Genomic DNA, 22,565 nt, shown 5'->3' on the forward strand with positions numbered 1-22,565 from the left:
GAGCGGGCGCATATGCAACCGTGCGTGAGGGACTATGAAGATGCAGGAGGCCATCATGCCTATCAACTGCATGAACACTCTTGCTGGAAGCGAGTGTCCCGGTCTGAACTTCTGGATTAAGGACTGCATGCCGTCTATCCTGACCTGGTTTGGTCGTGCCGAGGCCGTCAGGGTATTGATCGTCGCACCCAGAAACTGCCGGACGTGTGCCGGCTGAAGGTGTGACTTCGGGTAATTCAACGAGAAACCCAGGTCGTGAAGGAGGTGAATGGTAGTCGACATGTCCGCGGCGCACTGCTGTTCCGATCTGGCTTGAACGAGCCAGTCGTCGAGGTAGGGGTAGACATGGATGTTCTGCCTCCTGAGGTGCGCTGCTACGGTCGCCAGACACTTGGTAAAGACCCTTGGGGCAGTCGTGACTCCGAAGGGTAGGACTTTGAACTGATAATGCGCGCCCTGGATAGTGAACCTGAGGTACTTTCTGTGGGACGGATGTAATGGAATGTGGAAATAAGCATCCTTGAGATCTAAGGTTGCTAAGAAGTCTCCTTTGTTTAACATAGGAAGAATCTGCTGCAGTGTAAGCATGTGGAAATGCTCTGACAGTATGTACAGATTGAGGGGACGGAGATCCAGAATTGGTCTGAGAGATCCGTCCTTCTTTGGAATGAGGAAGTACAGAGAATAAACCCCTGTGCCTTCCTCCCCCACTGGCACGAGCTCGATTGCCCCTTTTTGCAGCATCACCAACACTTCCTGCTGCAATAAGTGCAAGTGCTCTGCGGACATAGCTCTTTGCCTTGGCGGAATGTTGGGTGGAGTGGACTGTAACTCTAGACAATAACCGTACTGTATAAGTTGTCGCACCCACCTGTCTGTGGTGATGTTGGTCCAGACGGGCAGGAACTGCTGTATTCTCCCCCCGACAGGTGTTAAATGGTCGGGGGGCAGTGACAGAGAGTCACTGGTTGCTTGGGGCAGAGGAGCGTGAATTGTTGCCTCCTTTGCCACGTCCTTTGTTGCTGTTTCCCCTGTAGCCCCTCTTGTTTTGTTTGGGGTACGAGGACTGTGCTCCACCTCTAGGGAACTGTGACTGTTGACCCATCTGTCCTCTGGTGACTCCACGGGCACCTGAGCGACGAAAATTATTGCCCCGAAACTGCTGAGATTGTAGGGCCCCCATCGATTTAGCAGTTTCGGTGTCCTTTTTAATCTTTTCCAGGGTGGTGTCAACATCTGGACCAAACAGTCTATCTGGATTGACTGGTTGATTAAGTATGGTTGTTTGAATGTCAGGTTTGAACCCCGATATGCGGAGCCAAGCCTGTCTTCTGAGCATGACACTGGTGTTAACGGCCCTAGCGGCCGTGTCCGCGACATCAAGTGCGCACTTTATGGCCGCGTTGGAGATCAGTTGTCCCTCCTGTATAAGCATTTTGGTGCCCTCTTGAAACTGCGGAGGCAGGTGTTCTACAATTTGCTCTAGTGTGTCGTAATGTGATCTATCATAACGTGCCAGTAGTGCCTGTGTATTTGCAATACGCCAGAAATTGGCAGCCTGTGCAGCCACTCTTTTGCCTCCTGCCTCTAGCACTTTGGACTCCTTATCCGGGGGAGGAGCTTCACCCGTTGTTTGGGAGTTGGCCCTCTTGCGTGCGTTTGCTACCACCAAGGAGTCAAGCGGCAACTGTCCTCGAATGTATGCAGGGTCTGCAGGCGCTGGTCTGTACTTTTTTTCAATACGTGGGTTGACCACCCTTGCCCTGGTAGGCTCTTTAAAGATGTCCGCAGCGTGCTTGAGGACCCCTTTGAGCATAGGCAGTGTCTTTACATTTCTTTCTGAAACTGAAAAAGTGTCGAATAGAAAGTCTTCCTCAACTGGGTCAGCATGCATGTCCACGTCGTGATTAGCAGCTGCCCTCTCAATCAGTGCATGAAAACCTGCTGAATCCTCCGTAGGGGATGCACGTGTACTGAAGGACTGTGGGTCTTGCCCCACATCTTGGTTGCCTTGGTCCCCAATGCCATAATAAGAATCTGGCTGTGCATCAGGTTCATTTACTGGGAACGTGTATTGTTCATCTTCACCATAGTCCCCACTGTCAGAGTGGTCTGGAGACGGTGTTGGGCTCCTTCCCACAGGAGGTAGAATAGGTTCCATGAGGCCTGATGCGTCCTGTGGAACCTTCTTCTTCTTTAGGGGAATGACGTAGGATTCCACCGGCTGCGAAGTGATCTTCCTCTTATAAAGAGTTAACTTCCCCGTGTCCGCGTCTATAAAACACTCCGAATCCTCTTCAGGGTCGAGCACTTGACCCGAAGATGTCCCCGCCGTAGAGGAATCCGACTTCTTTGGCGTCGATTTCGAGGAAAAGGCCTTTGGCACCACTTTTGGCGGTAGAAGGAAAAGGAGCTTACTTGCCGGCTTGACCGGGACGTCTGCCGCCTTCTGCGTCGACGGCGTTGGCGTCGACGAGGAAAGAACCTTGTCCTTAATTCTTTGTAGTGAAGCAGCCACGAGAGATGCGTCGGTGACCGATGTCTTTGGCACCGATGAGGTGGCCTTGCCTTCGGATGCGACGTTCCGTTGGTCCTTTGGAGGGATGGACGGCGCCGACCCCGAGTCCCTGGATCGATGCGCAGATGTCCCCGATGGAGCCGGGGCAGTGTCGGTCGCCTTAGCTGGCTTCGCCGGCGCCGGCGCGCTTGTCTTGTGCGTGCCCCCCTTTTTAGAGGATCTCTCCTCCGGCGCCGATTTCGACCCCGTGGAATCGCCGTGCTTCTTCGACTTCTGCGGACCGGAGGTCGACGGAGTCGATAAGGCCGCCGGTTTATTTGTTTTCGCCGTTACGACCGCCATCTTAGGGACGTTCGAGTCCTTAACTTTCGGTTTCGGTTTCGGGTCGGCCATCTTAGGTGTAGTCGAGACCGTTGCTTTCAGTTTCGGTTTCGAAACCCTAGGCGCAGCAAGTATGTCCGTGGCCGGGCCGACAGGCGGGGCCGTGGCTTGCGCTACAGGGTCTTGGGTAAGGCCGACAGGTGATCCCGCGACCCCCTCCTGATGTTCTTCAACTTCGGGGCATAGCTCGTCCCCTGAGCTATCTTCCTCGGCCCCATAAACCATCACGTCGTCCCCTACCTCGTCGACGTATTCAAGGCCCTGACCCACGACTCCGTCGTCGTCATATTCCGGATCGGCCTCGACCTCCGTCTCAGGCGGGGAGATTTGAAGATGATGGCTCTGGTCTTCTTCTTCTTGGTCGCCGAAGATGTTATCCGGATCCGGGGCCGTCTGTTTGGCCACAAGGCGCACCGCGCGCCGAATCGTTAGAGTTTTCTTCGACCTGAACTTCGCACAGGCCCGGCAACTTCCTTCATCATGGTCTGGAGAAAGGCACTTATTACAGACCGGGTGTACATCTACATGTGGGTATTTGGACCCACAGAGCGGACAGAGTTTAAACGGACTCCGCTCCATGTTGGGAACTTAGTGTCGAGTCGCGATGAGAAGGCCTCGATGTCCGAAGAATAGTTAGAAACTCCGGTGATTCCGGCTCCGAGAGACGGAAGAAACTCGAGACCGAACGCAAACAATACCGACGTAAAGAAACCCAAAGCCTTTTGGCCGTAAAAAATGATGTTTATTCGGTTCCGACGGAGAGACGTCGAGACCGCATCCGAACCCAATGGCGGAAAAAAACAATCTGGGGATGGAGCCGATGCCCATGCGCACTGTAGTCCAGGGGAGGAGCCACCCATCTCAGGATACTTCGAAGACTCTTCCAGGACAACAATGTGCGATCATCCGGACCCAACACTAGGTGGCGATCTAATGCAAAGATATGAATTTAGCAGCCCACATGCCTCGAACCTGAAGCTCACAAGAGTGCAGTGGCTCGAAGGGAGGACCCATCAGCCTTGTAAGAACCACATTGAGGTTCCATTCTGGAGCTGGTGGGGTCCTTGGTGGGATGACTCTTTTGAGTCCTTCCAAAAAGGCCTTGATAGCAGGTACCTTAAAAAGCGACAGGTGTTGCCTATTCTGGAGGTATGCTGCCATAGCAGACAGGTGAATGCGGATGGAAGAGTACGCCAAATTGCATTGATACAGGTGGAACAGGTAACAAATGATGTTTTGAATGGAAGCATCTAGCGGGTCAATATTGTGGTTAACACAGTATATGACAAACCTCTTCCATTTAGCCGCATAACAAGCTCTAGTAGTGGGCTTCCTTGCCTCCCGAATGATGTTCATGCAATCGGGAGGAAGATTGAGGTAGCCAAACTCTAGGACTTCAGGAGCCAGATCGCCAGGTTGAGCTGTTGCGGATCTGGGTGCTGAATGTCGCCATGGCTCTGCGTCAGAAGGCTGGGAGTGAGATGAAGCCTTTGATGCGGTACCACGGAGAGTTCCAGAAACGTGGTGTACCATGGTTGGCGAGCCCACGTTGGAGCAACCAGGATGAGTCATCGAGTGCTGCCTGAGCTTGCGTGCCACCAGCGGTATCAGAGGTGCTGGGGGAAAAGCGTACGCAAATCTGCCTGACCAGTTCATCCACATCGCATTGCCCTGTGATTGCGGGTGTGGGAACCTGGCGGCGAAGCTTTGGCATTTTGCGTTCTCCTTTGTGGCGAACAGGTCTATCTCTGGATGACCCCACTTTTGGAAGTACGGTTGGAGTACTGATGGGTGTATCTCCCACTCGTGCATTTGATGGCTGTGCCTGCTGAGCAGATCCGCCATCTGGTTGTCCTTGCCCGGGAGATGTTCTGCCATGAGGAAGATGTTCCTCTGAATGGCCCACTTCCACATGCTCTGAGCCAGATGAGACAGCTGCGGAGAGTGGGTGCCCCCCTGCTTCTGAATGTAGTACATGGCCGTCATGTTGTCCGTCCGGATCAACACGACTTTGTTGCACAAATGTACTTTGAACGCCTTTAAGGCCATGAAGATTGCCATCAGTTCCAACACATTGATGTGCATCTTCCTTTGCTGTAGTGTCCATAGCCCCTGCACTGTGTAATGGAGTACATGCGCTCCCCATCCCTGGAGAGAGGCGTCCGTCGTCAGGATAATCTGTGGCACAGGCTCTTGGAATGGTCGGCCCTTGCAAAGGTTTTGTGGGTTCCACCAATGCAGAGAGTTGTATGCCCGACCGCTCACCAACACTAGGTCTGTCAGTTGCCCATGAGCCTGAGTCCACTGACGTGCTAGGCACTCCTGAAGCGGACGCATGTGTAGTCTCGCATGCGGGACAATGGAGATGCAGGAGGCCATCATGCCTATCAACTGCATGAACACTTTCGCTGGAAGCGAGTGTTGGGGTCTGAATCTTTGGATCAGCGTTTGGATACTGGCGATTCTCACTGAATTTGGCTGTGCAGTGGCTGCCAGAGTGTTGATTGTCGCGCCCAGATACTGTCGCACATGGGCGGGCTGGAGATGGGACTTTGGGTAGTTCAGAGAGAATCCCAGATCGTGCAGGAGATGAATGGTGCGGGACACGTGGTCGGCGCACTGCTGTTCTGTTCTTGCTTGAATGAGCCAGTCGTCCAGGTAAGGGTAGACGTGGACGTTCTGGCGTCGGAGATGCGCCGCCACAGTCGCCAGGCACTTTGTAAATACCCTTGGCGCCGTGGTGACCCCGAACGGCAGAACCTTGAACTGGTAATGATGGTCCAGAATCGTAAATCTGAGATACTTCCTGTGGGAAGGATGCAGGGGGATATGAAAATATGCATCTTTCAGATCCAGCGTAGCCAGGAAGTCCCCCTGCTGAAGCAGAGGGAGTACTTGCTGTAACGTGAGCATATGGAAGTGCTCCGAGAGAATGTACCAGTTGAGGGGCCTGAGGTCCAGGATGGGCCTGAGGGATCCGTCCTTTTTGGGGATTAGAAAGTACAGGGAGTAAACCCCTGTTCCCCTTTCTTGCAACGGAACGAGCTCTATTGCCCCTTTTTGCAGCATGACTTGAACTTCCTGCTGCAACAAGTGCAAGTGCTCGCCGGACATAGGACGGCTCCTTGGGGGTATGTTTGGTGGAATGGAAGTAAGTTCCAGACAGTAACCGTATTAGATAAGAGACTTGACCCACCTGTCCGTGGTGATGGATTTCCACGCGGGCAGGAACTGCTGGAGTCTCCCCCCGACCGGTGTTGTATGGTCGGGGGGCAGTGACAAGACGTCACTGCTTGTTGGCGGTGGTGGACCTGGAGCTGTTGTTGCCACGTCCCCGGCCCTTGACGTTGTTGCCTCTGTAGCCACCTCTACCCTTGTTGGTGTACGAGGTTTGGGTGTTATTTTTATAATACTGTGTGGACTGCGATGCCTGACCCCTTGAGGTGCCTCTGGAATTGGAGCGGCGAAAGGAACCACTCCGAAACTGTTGAGACTGGAGGGCCCCCATAGACTTGGCAGTGTCTGTATCTTTTTTCATTTTTTCCAGCGTCGCATCCACCTCTGGGCCGAACAGGTGGTCAGGATTAACTGTTTGGTTCAGGATTGTTGTTTGAATATCGGGCTTGAACCCTGATATCCTAAGCCAAGCATGCCGTCTAAGCAAAACGCTAGTGTTGATGGCCCTGGAGGCTGTATCAGCCACGTCCAGCGCACATTTTATGGAAGCGTTTGTGATGAGCTTTCCTTCCTGAATTAACATTTCTCCTGCCTCCTTGTACTGGTCAGGCAAGTGTTGCAGTAGTGATTCTAAGGTGTCATAATGCGCCCTATCGTAGCGTGCAAGTAGGGCCTGTGTGTTCGAGATTCGCCAAATATTAGCTGCCTGTGCAGCAATCCGTTTCCCTGAGGCCTCAAATATTTTTGACTCTTTGTCTGGGGGAGGAGCGTCACCAGTGGTCTGCGAGTTCGCCCTCTTCCGAGCGTTGGATACAACCAACGAGTCCAGTGGCAAGTGTCCCTTGATGTATGTTGGATCCGAGGGCGCTGCCTTATATTTCTTATCAATGCGAGGGTTGATGACACGCGCCCGGGTGGGCTCCTTGAAGACCTCCGTTGCGTGCTTCAGCACTCCCTTAAGCATTGGCAGTGTTTTGACTGACTTTTCAGCCACTGAGAAAGTGTCAAATAAAAAGTCTACATCCACAGGGTCTGAGTGCAGCTCGACATCATGGTTAGCCGCAGCTCTCTCAATCAAAGCGTTGAAGGCTGCCGAGTCCTCCGTCGGTGAAGTCTTGGCCGCAAAAAACTGCGGATCCTGGCCCGACTGCGGGTCCTCTGGGTCGCCTCCGGCCGACCAAGGTTCGTGCTCCTCCTCCGGATCAGAGTACGCCGGATAGTTGTACTCGACGTCCTCATCGTCAGCATCGCCTGCAGTGGAACGCGTTGGCGAGTGTTCTAAGGCTTGTGGAGACATAGGCTCTATCGGGGCCGAAGTCCCTGCAGAGTCCCTCTTATTCTTGAGAGGGATCCGAAAATGTTCCAACACCGGCTCCGTGGTGATTTTCCTTTTGAGGAGAGACAGTTTCCCAGTATTGGCGTCGATGATGACCTCTCGACGCTCTTCTTCAGCAAGTGGCTGTAGCCGAAGCTTCGACACCACTAATGCTGCCTTGGGTGTCGACACCTCCTTCGAGGGCCCGCCTGCCCCATGCTTCGGAGCGAAAGCCTTCGGCGTCGACTTCGGCGGCAGGGTAAAGCGGATAGGCGTTTGCGCCTTCGCAGGCTTAGGCGTGTGCTTCGGCGTCACGTTTCCCGATTCGGGAGCCATATCGTCCTTCCAGATCCGCTGCAGGGATTCCGCGACCTTCTTCGTTAAGGCTGGAGAGGGCTTGACTGGCTCGAGCGATCTCCCCGAGTCGGGAGTCGGTTCGATGAAAGGCACCTTCGGAGCCGATACCTCACGCGCCTTGTCCCCGAGGGCCGGCGCCGGCTGAGCCTGGGTCGCGGCGTCGCCCTGACGCTTCTTCGGAGCCGTCTTCGGGTCCTCGACACCGACCATCTTAGGCGCCGACGCAGCCGCGTCAGTCAACTTCGCCTTTGGCGTCGACCCAGAGGGCTTCGGGTCGGCCATCTTGGCGTGGCTCTTCAAGTCGGCCATCTTGAATTGTTTGGAAGTTGACGCCTCCAGAGCCTTCTGCACCAGCGCAACTTTCACTTTCGGTTTCGAAACCGAGGGAGTGTGACCCGATGGCTTCACTTTCGTTTTCTTCAACGGGAGTGGCGCCTCAGAAATGTCCGTGACCGGGCCCGGAGGCGGGGCTGTTGGACTAGTAACGAGGTCTTGGGTAAGGCCCGAAGGCGATCCCTCGACCTGGGCCGCAGGAAGGGGATTGACCCCTGAGTCTGGTTGGGGATGCTCCTCCTCCGAGCTATCCCCCACGGTGGCAATAGCTCTATCGTCGTCCCCTACCTCGTCACCGGCTTCGTCAAAGTCCTCATCACCCGCGTCGTAGGCATCCCCCTCGGACGCGGGACTAGAGTCCGAAACTTGTACGGCGTCGTCGTCTTCAACAGATTCTTCGAATATGTTGTCTGGTGGGGGCGCCGGGGTAGCCGATAACTGGGCCTGGAGTCTAGCGGCCCGACGAATCTTGAGAGTTTTCTTGTACCGGAATTTCGAACATGCCATGCATCTGTCTTCGTCATGGTCCGGTGACAAACATTTGTTGCACACAGGGTGCACGTCGAGGTGTGGATATTTGGAGGTACACACCGGGCACCTCTTGAACGGAGTTCGTTCCATAGCTGGAGCGTAGAGTAGGCCCGTCCGCGCCGAGAGCACGCGGAAGGGTAGCAAGAGTTCGGAGCTGAGAGTCAGACAAGAAACCCGAACGAAACGATACCGACGCTCAGCCTAAAGACCTTTTGGTCTCGAGTAGAAAAGTTGAACAACTATCGATTCCGACAGAGGGAACCGAAACACATCCGAACCCAATGGCAGAAAAAAACTATCTGGGGATGGAGGCGATGCCCATGCGCACTGTAGTCCAGGGGAGGAGCCACCTATCTCGTGATACTTCGAAGACTCTTCCAGGACAACAATGTGCAATCATCCGGACCCAACACTAGGCGGCGATCTATGCACAGATATGAATTCAGCAGCCCACATGCCTCGAACATGAAATTAATGGAGGCATCCCCACCCCTCCCCCACTTTGTATTTGGTGTCTACATGAATGTTTTTCATTTATGATGGTTTGTAACGTATTTATGGTGTAAAAAGTCTTGATAATTCAGTTTTGTTATTGATCATATGTAAATCTTTCAAAAATATGTAAATAAGTAAAAACGACTGAAACGATAATGTTACCCGCTTAGTATTACTGGCTAGGTGCGGTGCAAAAACATGAAATGTATCTATCTGGCCATCTTTTTTGTTTAATGAATTAGTGTGGTCCAGGCCAGGTAGTAATCAGACCCGAGCCTTTTTTTGGTTTCAGCGTTGCATGTCGTGGCGTCGAGCCAGACGATCACGGATGGTCTTTTTCGATCGGAATGATCGACACACTTCGCAGGATGACTTCATGTTCGGGAGATAGTCACAGGTTGCAGACCTCATGCAGGTCGGTGCGTGGAAATTTAGCAAGACACCCGGGACATAGTTTGAACGTGTCTGTTCCATCGAATGCTGGTGTGGTTGGCACGGGTAGGCCTGACGGCCCGTCTCAAAGTTTCTCGATCAAAGGTTTCATAGTTTGGACGATACACGATGAATGGGAAAGCGCGATCAAAGACAATACTGTCTAGGGTAGAGGATTGTGTGTCTTAGGGGTTCGAGAACGATACTGCATTGGAGCGCAGCAACACACATCCAAACAAGATGGCAGAAAAAAAGAAGGATGGAGTTGATACCCATGCGCACTATCACTGAAAGGAGAAGTCTACATCATGACTACAAAGACTTCTTCGAACAAAAACAAAGTGCAAACATCGGAGCCCAACACCAGATGGCGATCTATGCTAACGCACATGATCTGCAGCTCACATGCCTCAAACACCCATTTTTCTAAATATAAGCCATTGTTGTAAAAGATTATGTTGTCTGAAGTTAGCAAAACTTATATCACTATGAGTCTACCACTATCCAAATAACTGAGTAGATTGAAAGGTTTCAGTTTTATCTTAAAACTCAGTGCATTAGATATGACGATCTTTACGCAATTTACTTTGAGGAAGTTAAAGTAGAAAATATATTTTCGAATCTTACCTGCATAGCAAGATCCAGAAGCTCCTTTGACACATACTGATTGGCTCCTTCCAGGTTTCGGACAAGATCCCCAGCAAAGTTTGCGTCCTTGGGAGTGAGCAAAGTGTAGGCTACACCTTTCTCTCCAGCTCTTCCAGTTCGCCCAATTCTGTGAGTATGAGTGTCGATGTCACGAGCCACATCATAATTGATCACCGTCTTTATCGAAGGAATATCTAGACCACGAGCTGAAGAATAAAATAATTGGTAAATGGAGGTTCTCTCAAAACAGACTACTTGTCTAATTGTCATTAAATTGGCAAACTAGATTAACCAGGTTGTCATTATCATCCTCAAATGCCCTAATAAGTAATGCATGACTGTAATGCAAATGCTACTTACCAGTATGCATCTGTTCTTGGCATGTAGGGCTGCTGACATTCATATCTGTGCATAGACCGCCACCTAGTGTTGGGTCCGGATGATTGCACATTGTTGTCCTGGAAGAGTCTTCGAAGTATCACGAGATAGGTGGCTCCTCCCCTGGACTACAGTGCGCATGGGCATCGCCTCCATCCCCAGATTGTTTTTAGCCATTGGCAGAGATGGAGTGAAGTATGTGAGAGATGACCATGCTGATGAGCATATGTATATATGAAGACTGCAGCTGCTACAGGCGCCGGGGAGGAGGGCGGGCGATATGAATGTCAGCAGCCCTACATGCCAAGAACAGATGCATACTGGTAAGTAGCATTTGCAGTTCGAGGCATGTGGGCTGCTGAATTCATATCTGTGCATAGAATACATAGCAGTCCCTCCATTAACGGCGGCCGCCCGTGCCAGCTGCAGCAGTCTGAAAAAGCGTTTTTAGAACAGCCTGACCAACAGCTGCCTGCTGTTTGGAATGCACGTCTACACAGTAGTGCTTAGTGAAAGTATGTGTGGTAGACCATGTGGCTGCTCTACAGATATCTTCTAAGGGAATGTTACCTAGGAAAGCCATAGAGGCCCCTAACTTCCTAGTGGAGTGGGCCCTCGGTGGGATAGTGAGAGTGCGAGTGCGCTTAGCTTTAGCGTAGCAGATCTGAATGCACTTTACTATCCATCTAGCAATCCCCGCTTTGGAGATAGCGTTTCCCTTGTGTTGTGTGGCAAAAGCAACAAAAAGCTGTTTGGTTTTGCGGAAATCTTTAGTCCTGTCCACATAGTACATCAAGGCCCTTTTCACATCAAGGGTGTGGAGCATGCGCTCCGCCAGCGTCTCTGGGTTTTGGAAAAACACCGGCAATTCAATTGTTTGGTTTATGTGGAATTGTGAGACCACTTTGGGTAAGAATTTAGGGTTAGTGCGGAGCACCACCCTGTTAGCATGTACTTGGAAAAATGGTTCTTGGATGGTGAGTGCCTGCAACTCACTAACCCTCCGTAGCGATGTAATTGCTACTAAGAAAGCCACCTTCCAAGTCAGAAACTGAAGCTCACAAGAGTGCAGTGGCTCAAAAGGAGGACCCATCAGCCTTGTAAGAACCACGTTGAGGTTCCATTCCGGAGCTGGCGGAGTCCTTGGCGGAATGACCCTTTTGAGTCCTTCCAGAAAGGCCTTGATAGCAGGGACCTTAAAGAGTGACAGGTGCTGCCTATTCTGGAGGTATGCTGCCATAGCAGACAGGTGAATGCGGATGGAAGAGTACGCTAGATTACATCGATACAGGTGAAAAAGGTAACAGATGATGTTTTGAATGGAAGCATCTAGCGGGTCAATGTCGTGGTTCACACAGTAGATGACAAACCTCTTCCATTTAGCCGCATAACAAGCTCTAGTAGTGGGCTTCCTTGCCTCCCGAATGATGTCCATGCAATCGGGAGGAAGATTGAGGTAGCCAAACTCTAGGACTTCAGGAGCCAGATCGCCAGGTTGAGCTGTTGCGGATCTGGGTGCTGAATGTCGCCATGGCTCTGCGTCAGAAGGCTGGGAGTGAGATGAAGCCTTTGATGCGGTACCACGGAGAGTTCCAGAAACGTGGTGTACCATGGTTGGCGAGCCCACGTTGGAGCAACCAGGATGAGCGTCATCGAGTGTTGCCTGAGCTTGCGTGCCACCAGCGGTATCAGAGGTGCTGGGGGAAAAGCGTACGCAAATCTGCCTGACCAGTTCATCCACATCGCATTGCCCTGTGATTGGGGGTGTGGGAACCTGGCGGCGAAGCTTTGGCATTTTGCGTTCTCCTTTGTGGCGAACAGGTCTATCTCTGGATGACCCCACATTTGGAAGTACGGTTGGAGTACCGATGGATGTATCTCCCACTCGTGCATCTGATGGCTGTGCCTGCTGAGGAGGTCTGCCATCTGATTGTCCTTGCCCGGGAGGTGCTCCGCCATGAGGAAGATGTTCCTCTGAATGGCCCACTTCCACATGCTCTGAGCTAGATGAGACAGCTGTGGAGAGTGTGTGCCTCCCTGTTTCTGGATGTAGTACATGGCCGTCATGTTGTCCGTCCGGATCAACACGACCTTGTTGCACAGATGTACTTTGAACGCCTTTAAGGCCATGAAGATTGCCATCAGTTCCAACACATTGATGTGCATCTTCCTCTGCTGTAGTGTCCATAGTCCCTGCACAGTGTAATGGAGTACATGCGCTCCCCATCCCTGGAGAGAGGCGTCCGTCGTCAGGATAATCTGTGGGACAGGCTCTTGGAATGGTCGGCCTTTGCAAAGGTTTTGTGGATTCCACCAATGCAGAGAGTTGTATGTCCGACCGCTCACCAACACTAGGTCTGTCAGTTGCCCATGAGCCTGAGTCCACTGACGTGCTAGGCACTCCTGAAGCGGACGCATATGTAGTCTCGCGTGTGGGACAATGGAGATGCAGGAGGCCATCATGCCTATCAACTGCATGAACACCTTCGCTGGAAGCGAGTGTTGGGGTCTGAACCGTTGGATCAGCGCCTGGATACTGGCGATTCTCACTGAATTTGGCTACGCAGTGGCCGCCAGAGTGTTGATTGTCGCGCCCAGATACTGTCGCACGTGGGCGGGCTGGAGATGGGACTTGGGGTAGTTCAGTGAGAAACCCAGATTGTGCAGGAGATGAATGGTGCGTGACACATGGTCTGCGCACTGTTGTTCCGTCCTTGCCTGAATGAGCCAGTCGTCCAGGTAAGGATAGACGTGGACGTTTTGGCGACGGAGATGCGCCGCCACAGTCGCTAGGCACTTCGTAAATACCCTTGGTGCCGTGGTGACCCCGAACGGCAGGACCTTGAACTGGTAATGCTGGTCTAAGATCGTGAATCTGAGATACTTCCTGTGGGAAGGATGTAGGGGGATATGAAAATAGGCATCTTTCAGATCCAGTGTAGCCAGAAAATCCCCCTGCTGAAGCAGGGGAAGCACTTGCTGCAACGTGAGCATATGGAAGTGCTCCGAGAGTATGTACCAGTTTAGGGGCCTGAGGTCCAGGATAGGCCTGAGGGATCCGTCCTTCTTGGGAATCAGGAAATAGAGGGAGTAAACCCCTGTTCCCCGCTCTCGCAATGGAACGAGCTCTATTGCCCCTTTTTGCAGCATAACTAGAACTTCCTGCTGCAACAAGGTCAAATGCTCGCCTGACATAGGACGGCTTCTTGGGGGTATGTCTGGTGGAATGGAAGTAAGCTCTAGACAGTACCCGTACTGGATAAGGGACCTCACCCACCTGTCCGTGGTGATGTTCTTCCACGCCGGCAGGAACTGCTGAAGTCTCCCCCCAACCGGTGTTGCATGGTCGGGGGGCAGTGACAAGACGTCACTGCTTGTTGGTGGTGGTGGACCTGGAGCCATTGTTTCCACGTCCCCTGCCTTTGATATTATTGCCTCTGTAACCACCTCTACCCTTGTTGTTATACGAGGGCTGGGTGTTACCCTTGTAGTATTGTGTGGACTGGGATGCCTGTCCCCGGGAGGTGCCTTTTGAATTTGAACGGCGAAAGGAACCACCCCGAAACTGCTGACTCTGTAAAGCCCCCATTGACTTTGCAGTTTCGGTATCCTTTTTCATTTTTTCTAGGGAGGCATCCACCTCAGGGCCAAACAGATGGTCAGGATTCACTGTTTGACTCAAAATGGTGGTTTGGATGTCGGGCTTGAACCCCGAAATTCTAAGCCAGGCATGACGTCTAAGTAACACACTTGTATTGATGGCTCTGGAGGCTGTATCCGCCACGTCTAGAGCACATTTGATGGATGCATTTGTAATGAGTTTACCCTCCTGAATGAGCATCTCTCCTGCCTCCTTGTATTGGTCAGGCAAGTGTTGCAGAATGGCCTCTAATGTGTCATAATGGGCCCTATCATAACGTGCAAGCAGGGCTTGGGTGTTAGATATTCTCCAGATGTTAGCTGCCTGCGCAGCAATGCGTTTGCCCGAGGCCTCAAAGATCTTGGACTCTTTGTCTGGGGGAGGAGCGTCACCAGTAGTCTGCGAATTCGCCCTCTTCCGAGCGTTGGAAACAACCAAGGAGTCCAATGGCAAGTGTCCCTTGATATAAGTGGGATCCGTGGGCGCTGCCTTATATTTCCTGTCGATGCAAGGGTTGACCACCCGCGCCCGGGTGGGCTCTTTGAAAACCTCCGGTGCATGTTTCAGCACCCCTTTAAGCATCGGTAGCGTTTTGACCTGCTTTTCGGCTACCGAGAAGGTGTCGAATAAGAAGTCCGCATCCACGGGGTCCGAGTGCAGCTCGACATCGTGGTTCGCCGCAGCTCTCTCTATTAAAGCATTGAAGGCCGCCGAGTCCTCTGTCGGGGACGTCTTGGCGGCGAAAAGTTGAGTGTCCTGACCCGACTGCGGGTCTTCTGTGTCGCCTCCTGCGGCCCAAGGCACATGCTCCTCCTCCGGATCCGAGTACGCAGGATAGTTGTACTCGGCATCTTCCTCGTCCGCATCGGCCCCGGGGGAATGCGTCGGCGAGTGTTCCAAGGCCTGTGGGGACACCGGTTCCACCAGAGCCGAAGAGTCCGCAGAGTACTTTTTGTTCTTGAGCGGGATCTTAAAAGGCTCCGACGTGATCTTTCGTTTGAGGAGCGACAGTTTCCCGGTGTTGGCGTCGATGATGACCTCACGACGTTCCTCTACCGCAAGCGGTTGGAGCCGAAGCTTCGACACCACCAAGGCAGCTTTCGGCGTTAACACCTCCCCTGAATGTCCGCCCTGTTTCGGCGCGAAGGCCTTCGGCGCCGACTTGGGTGGAAGGGTGAAACGAATAGGCGTTTGCTCTTTAGTAGGCTTAGGCGTGAGCGTAGGCACTACAGTGTCCCGAGCGGGAACCACCGCGGGCTTTCGGATCCGCTGTAAGGATTCCCCCACTTTCTTCGTAAAGGTTGCCGAGGGTTGCACCTGCTCGAGCGACCCCTCATCTTCGAGAGCCTGATCGCCGGTAGGCTTCTTCTTCGGGGCCGACGCCCCATGCCTAGGCTCGTCGTCGCCCTGACGCTTCTTCGAAACCGTGTTCGGGTCCCCGACCCCTTTCGGCGCCGACGCGGTCGCGTCGGAGGCCTTCGTCTTCGGCGTCGACCCCGAGGGCTTCGGGTCGGCCATCTTGGCGTGGCTCTTCAAGTCGGCCATTTTGGTTTTCTTGGAAGTTGACGCCTCCAGAACCTTCTTTACCAACGCAACTTTCAGTTTCGGTTTCGCATCCGAGGGTGCGTGACCAGTTGGCTTCACTTTCGTTTTCTTCAACATAAGTGATGGCTTAGAAATGTCCGTGACCGGGCCCGGAGGCGGGGACGTAGGACTCTTAGGTAGATCTTGGGTAAGGCCCGAAGGCGATCCCTCGACCTGGGCCGTATGAAGGGGAATAACCCCTGAGTCTGATTGGGGATGCTCCTCCTCTGAGCTATCTCCCATTGTGGCACAAGCCTGATCGCCGTCCCCTACCTCGTCGGAGACTTCCTCAAAGTCCGCCTCACCCGCGTCGTAGTTTTCCTCCTCGGACGCGGGGCCAGAGTCCGACTCTCGCACGTCGTCTTCTCCCTCGACAGATTCCTGGAAAATGTCATCTGGTGGGGGCGCCGAAGCCGATAATTGAGCCTGGAGCCGATTGGCCCGGCGAATCTTCTTGCTTCGGAACTTCGAACACGCCATGCAGGTGTCTTCGCGGTGATCCGGCGACAAGCAGGTATTGCACACAGGGTGCACGTCGAGGTGTGAATATTTGGAGTGACACAGCGGACACTTTTTGAATGGAGTCCGCTCCATAGCAAAGGGTGTAGTGTAGGCCCGTCCGCGCCGAAGGCACGTGGAAGGGCAGCAAGAGATAGGAGCTGAGAGTCAGAAAGAAACCCGTACGCAACTATACCGACGCCCAGCCTAAAGACCTTTTGGTCTCGAGTAGAAGTTGAACAACTATCGGTTCCGACAGAGGGAACCGAAACACATCCGAACCCAATGGCGGAAAAAAACAATCTGGGGATGGAGGCGATGCCCATGCGCACTGTAGTCCAGGGGAGGAGCCACCTATCTCGTGATACTTCGAAGACTCTTCCAGGACAACAATGTGCAATCATCCGGACCCAACACTAGGTGGCGGTCTATGCACAGATATGAATTCAGCAGCCCACATGCCTCGAACCCATATGAATGGTTTAACAGCGACATATCTAGAATTAAACAAAGCAACAAATGTGCAGAAGAAGCAAGTATTAGGTAATTTGATGTATACTTTACCTGCTACATCAGTTGCCACTAAAAGAGGAATGCTTTTTTTCTTGAAATCAGAAATAACTTTGTTCCTTTCACTCTGGTCCATGTCTCCATGGAGAAGGCCAAGTGGATGATCTTCCAGCTTCAGGTTAGTGGCCAACTCGTCTGCATTTGCCTTTTTGGTGACAAAGAGGAGAACACTGCCAGTAGAGGTGAACTCCACTATGCGCCTGGTTAACCATGACCACTTATCAGACCCTGAAGGCAGAATCTCTACTATTTGAGTGATGTCTTCATTTGCCTAATAGTGAGGGAGACAAAACAGAAACAGCAGCAAGTCAGACGAGGAGAATTGTACACTATTTCAGTGATAAACAATTACGATTACCAAGACTTCAACCCTTATCCTCGCAAGTACAGGGCTGGCAGCAGAAGTGCAAGCCACAGAAAAGGTAAAACAGTCAGCAGCTGTGCAATATTTCCGCATACACACAGGAATAAACAAAGTAAGGTTACCTTACCTAGCAAGATCTAGGCGCAGCTCAGTTATGAGCAACACCTGCGTTGCTCTCACACAGTGCAAGGTAGCAGCTGGTTAAGTTTCACACTTTTCACACAAACAGTAGATGCAGCATAGGCATAATCAGTATACATTAAGTTACACAAATAGTTTTTTTATGCATAATTAGATGATGTTGCACATGGTAGTGTAGTGTTCTCTCATCAGCGTATACAGCATGTCTTGCACATATTTGTTGGGTATCTTTCATGTATATTGTTTAGAGGTTTTGTACATGCTTGCAGTGCATGCTCCCAGTGCACATAACCTTGCACAGATTTTCTTGGAGAAGCAAACACCTTAAAAAAGGTCTCAATATCGCCAAAGTAAGTAGCAAACCCTTGTCACGTATTCACTATGTGCATGTACTGTCTTGCAGGTTCACTGACTGAGCCTCCTGTATGTCGAGACTATAGCTTGCTTAAGAGTTTTGCATGGTCACTTATGCAGAAAACTTATTTTGCTGGACATCATGCATGCTCATGTGGTCATCTACCGTTTTCCTTGGTTGATCGCAAACCATGTTGCATGCTTATGTTTCTACACATTCCTCTGTATGCTCACTTTTTATGTCCACTCAGCCATAGACTCTCTTGAACTGTAACATTTGAATATTAACTGCACTGACTAGAGCACGCACTTGCAAGAGAAATGCTCAGTCTGCCACACTCATTCTGAGACCCTCTTCCATGTTTACTTGGGCACCTGCCCTGTGGTCCACGGATTCCTGCAGATTTGGTTGTGTGGGTAGGAAGACAATTGAGGACACTCAATTCTGTCCAATGAATGTTCATTTAAATTAGAAGGCCATTTAAAGTAAGCATATATAAACATACTTAGTGCTTGTGTAACAGATGATTCGAGTATTTATTTTGATAAACTGATAATCCATTTTGGGCAGGCAGTATTTCTCAAGTGGTGTTAATCCAAGCTAGTATTACTGCTACCCAACTGAAGGCAACCATAATTGAGCTGTGCTCTGAACAGAGAAATGTCTATTTGTAGTTTGGCATGTCTGGCCACCTCGTGTTTCATGTCTCAAGGAAAGGGAAGCAGTGCCTGTATGGACTGGAGGAGTCCCAGAGTGGGGGTTGCAAAGTACAGGAGACAAATGTATGTGGATAAGATATGGGTAAATAAACTACGGTGTTGATTTGGAGTAGCCTTGCATTGAGGAGACAGCCCAGTCCCACTGAGCTTGACTAGGTAGCCTAATGAACACCCTAACCCACCTCAACACAGTGATATTAACATGTGATCGATACTATAGGAAAGTAGCCTTTTTTGACATGGTCACCTCCACTGTTTGCCTGGTAACTGATGTAATTTCGACTGGAAACACACTGGATTATTTTTAACCAGGTCTCCAGTGCCAGAGCTCTTTCCCAAAACTGTACAATTGTTCTGCCAATTGGCAAAACCTTTAACCCCCTCTGTAAGTCCCTAGTAAATGGTACCCCTGGTACCTAGGGCCTGAGGTACTAAAGAGGGTCCGTAACGGCAGAAGCACAAATTGTGCCACCCTCAGGAGCCCCTCACCAAGCGCATGCACAGCTGCTATTGCATGCTGCGCATCGGAGCAGATAAAAGTGAAAACACAACATGTCCCACATCTATGTGCTATGTCCCCTAACACGGCATGTAATAATTATAAGTCACCCCTACAGCAGGCTTGACAGCCATAAAGCAGGGTGCTGATCACATACCTACATGAGCAGATACGTCCCTGTGCTCGTCATTCCTATCACTGCCAGTACAAAAGACAAGGAGAGTCATTTAAAAACATGCGCTGCACAATGGTGAAAAAGAGTTCCCCAGCTACATGATGGCTTCACTGAAGATAGGGATGTTTGGTATCAAGTATCTCATATTGATAAACCCATCACTGGAATCAGTGTAGGTTTATTAATACATGCACCCGGAGGACACCTAAGAGGTGCCCCCTGAACACCTACCAGAGTCTGGTGTGCTCCCTGACTGGTTTCTCCCAGCCTGCCACCCAAGATGCAGATCTGACCTCCTACGGTGAGAACCTCTGTTCTCAAGAGGCCCAGAACAAAAGCCTGTCGGGAAGAATGTGTAAGACCCCCTCCCACAGGATCACCTGCTGATTAGTCTTCCTAGGCCGGCAAACTTCACACAGCTGCTGCCATTGAAATGAGAAAATACCCCGCCCCCTCACACGAGAGGAAGCCACCCCCCTTGGCACCTGGAGAGGTGGGAAAATAAGCTAGTCAGGTAGGTTAAACTGAGGTGGACATGATTTTTCAGAAGTATCCATCTTGTCATACTTAAAAATTCTGGAACAAGGTTATGCCCAGTTCCTAGAGGCAGTGGTCATATATGGAGCATAGTGATCCCAAAGGTCAGTAGCCTATTGGCTACTACTCTACACTCCCCTAACTCTCCGAAATTCAGTATTTAGGGGAGTCCCTAGTACCAGAGAATCAGATCCGGACGACCTGAAGAAAGAAGACTGAGGAGAAGTCACAGCAGAAACAGAAGACCGTGAAACTGACTCCGCGCCAAAACTGCCGACTTGCCTGCTGACTTTGCCTATTGCACCATAAGTCGACTTGTCCTGCGGCTGCTGAGTCCCGAGTGCCCAGGAACCAAGACCTCCTGAGGAACAGCAGAACTGTCCCCTGCATCCTGCAGACAGCCTAAGAAAGCCTAAGAAAGACAAAGCAGACTCTGGCCCCGCCGAAACCCAGCGCAGCCAACCTCCACTGAATACGAACCCCCCCCCCCCCCCCCCCCCCCCCCCCACCCCACCCCCTCCTCCAGCCCGTGTCGAAGTGGGCCAAAGGTGTCAGTGTGCTCCCCAAGACCTCAAGGTACAGAGTCCACTGTGGAGTGACCCCTCATGAACTCCCGACGTCGCCTACAGCCTTTGTTGGCAGGCCCCCTCATCTGCGAGTCATCTGAACAGAGAAACCCACCACCACAAAGATCCTCTGCACCTGGACACCCCGTCCCGAGAAGAGGACCAAAGGTGTCCCCATATCTCCCAACATAGCAAGAACTGACGTCATTTGTTGGTTTCACCGGAACGGTCCCACAGTCCCCTGTCCTGCAGTCTCTTTCTATCGCAATCGTTCTCCATTTGATAACATTGGGCACCCGACACAGTTTGGCACCTCGGCACCTGGCCGTCCTAGTGGTGCTGGTGGTGTTCTGCTGGTGCACCCTTGGACTTTGCCCACCACTCACCTTAACTCCTGGAGAAGGGTCCCGTAAGTTGCTGACAAGAACCGTTAAACCGCATATGATTTTCCTCCCATAGATAACATTGCAGCACTCAGAAATAGCACTGTCGACTTTTTGAACTGAAAAATATTCCCATTTAAAAACGCACTTACCTGAACGATTTTCTTCTGATGCCTAAACATACATAAAGAGATTTGATATTATTATAAATGGTGTGGAGTTTTGTCTCTAGTTTATTGACCACTGTGTGTATTTTCAGATGTCTTGCACTCCTCTGTGTTAAGCCTAAAGCTGCTTGATCACACTACCCAGCTAATAGAGCACCTTGGGATTGTCATAGCAAGCCTCTTTCCACTCATAAGGGAACCGCTAGACTTTTAACAAGACATCTCATTCTGATAGATCATATAAAGATGCAGCTTCCTACAGTGTGCCCCCTAGGCTAGTACCACCCCTAAGGTAGGCTGAAACGAGGTGGACACAATTTTTATGAAGTAGCCATTTTTGTGATGACATACTTACGAATTCTGGGACAGGGTTATGCCCATTTTAAACAGGAAGTGGTCACATAGGGGGCGCAGTGACCCTCCCCCCCCCCCACGTCAAGTATCCCGTTGACTACTACCATACATTCCTCTAACACCCCTAAATTCAGTATTTAGGGGAGCCCCTGACACCACAAGTGCAGATCCTAATGACCTACGAAGAAAGTCAATGAAGAGCCACGAAATCAGAAGACTGAAGTGATCAACTGACTTGGCCACAGCCCTGCCGACTCGTCTGCTGTTCCTTGTTGAAACTGCACTAAAGTCGTCTGGTCCTGCAGCTGTTGTGCCTCAAAAAACTGGGAGGACTGTCTGCCTTCAATAAAGAACCGAAACCTACAGTCGTACAGTTCTCTGCATCCTGCAGAAACTCCAAAGAACGGATTTTGAGGTCTCAGGAACCGCCAAAATCAGATGCCTGAAGCCACCACTGCACCCATCACTCCAATCCAGAGTTGAAGTGGGCCAACGGTGACATCAAGGTTCCCCAGTCCTCCAGAGCCTGAGGCCATCGTGGTTTCACCCCTCAAGGACTCTGATGTCACCAGCAGCCTCTGCCTGCATGCCACCTCTACCACGACTGCTCCCGGTAAAAAATTAAATGACGCCTAAAGACCCCCTATACACCCATCGCCCTGTAATAAAGGACCAAAGGTGTCCCTACATGCCCTAGCATCGTGAGACCTGAGCCCCCTTGTTGATTCAGCCCGACTGCCGCCCCCCTCCCAGTCAAAGTCTGCAGCCTCTTTTTACTGCAACAGTTAGCCATAGATTCACATTGGACATCCAATGTAGTTTTGCACCTCTGCACCCAGCCGCCCTACAGTCACTGGTTGTGTTCTGCTGGTGCTACTTTGGACCTTGCTTCACCTTAACTCCTGGAGAAGGGTCCCGTAAGTTGTTGTACAACACCTGAATGCCGCACTGACTTTTCCTCCCATAGGATAACTTGCAACCTCCAGAAATTGTACTGTTTACTTTTTGAACTAAAGAATTCATATTTTAAAAACATTTAACCGAACCATATTCTTCTGATGTCTAAACATATATAAAGATATCTGCTATATTTATAAATTGATGCTGTGTGTCTTATGTATTGAGCATTGTGTATATTTGTACATCTTGCACTTCCCTGTGTTAAGCCTAAAGCTGCTCGATCACACTACCCTCTAACAGAGCACTTTGGGATTGCCATAGCAAGCCCCTGTCCAATCATAAGGGAACCTCTAGACTCTTTACAAGACATATCTCATACTGATATAGCATATAAAGAGCCAGCTTTCTACAGTGATACTACACATGTAATACTAGCTATAGCATACTATCCAAATAGATGTATAATTATATCACATGCACAAAGTGATACTATATTGGCTACAGTGGTCATCAGTCAGTGAAAAGTAATCAAGGCATTCACTCAAATT

At 51.1% G+C, this 22,565-nt stretch overlaps 1 protein-coding gene across 1 annotated transcript in view; it reads right to left on the reverse strand.

The window, feature by feature from the left end:
* Nucleotides 1-22,565, reverse strand: part of DDX42 (DEAD-box helicase 42) — a 401,460-nt gene that overhangs the window by 103,692 nt on the left and 275,203 nt on the right. The window contains exons 14-15 of the mRNA XM_086923805.1: nt 16,852-17,128; nt 10,167-10,393 (exon numbers count right to left, since the gene is read on the reverse strand). Coding sequence (XP_086779931.1) covers nt 10,167-10,393; nt 16,852-17,128 — 504 coding nt within the window. The remainder of the gene's footprint in view (nt 1-10,166; nt 10,394-16,851; nt 17,129-22,565) is intronic.

The sequence above is a fragment of the Lissotriton vulgaris genome, chromosome 5 (assembly GCF_964263255.1).
Source record: "Lissotriton vulgaris chromosome 5, aLisVul1.2, whole genome shotgun sequence".
In the NCBI taxonomy this organism is placed as follows: domain Eukaryota; kingdom Metazoa; phylum Chordata; class Amphibia; order Caudata; family Salamandridae; genus Lissotriton; species Lissotriton vulgaris.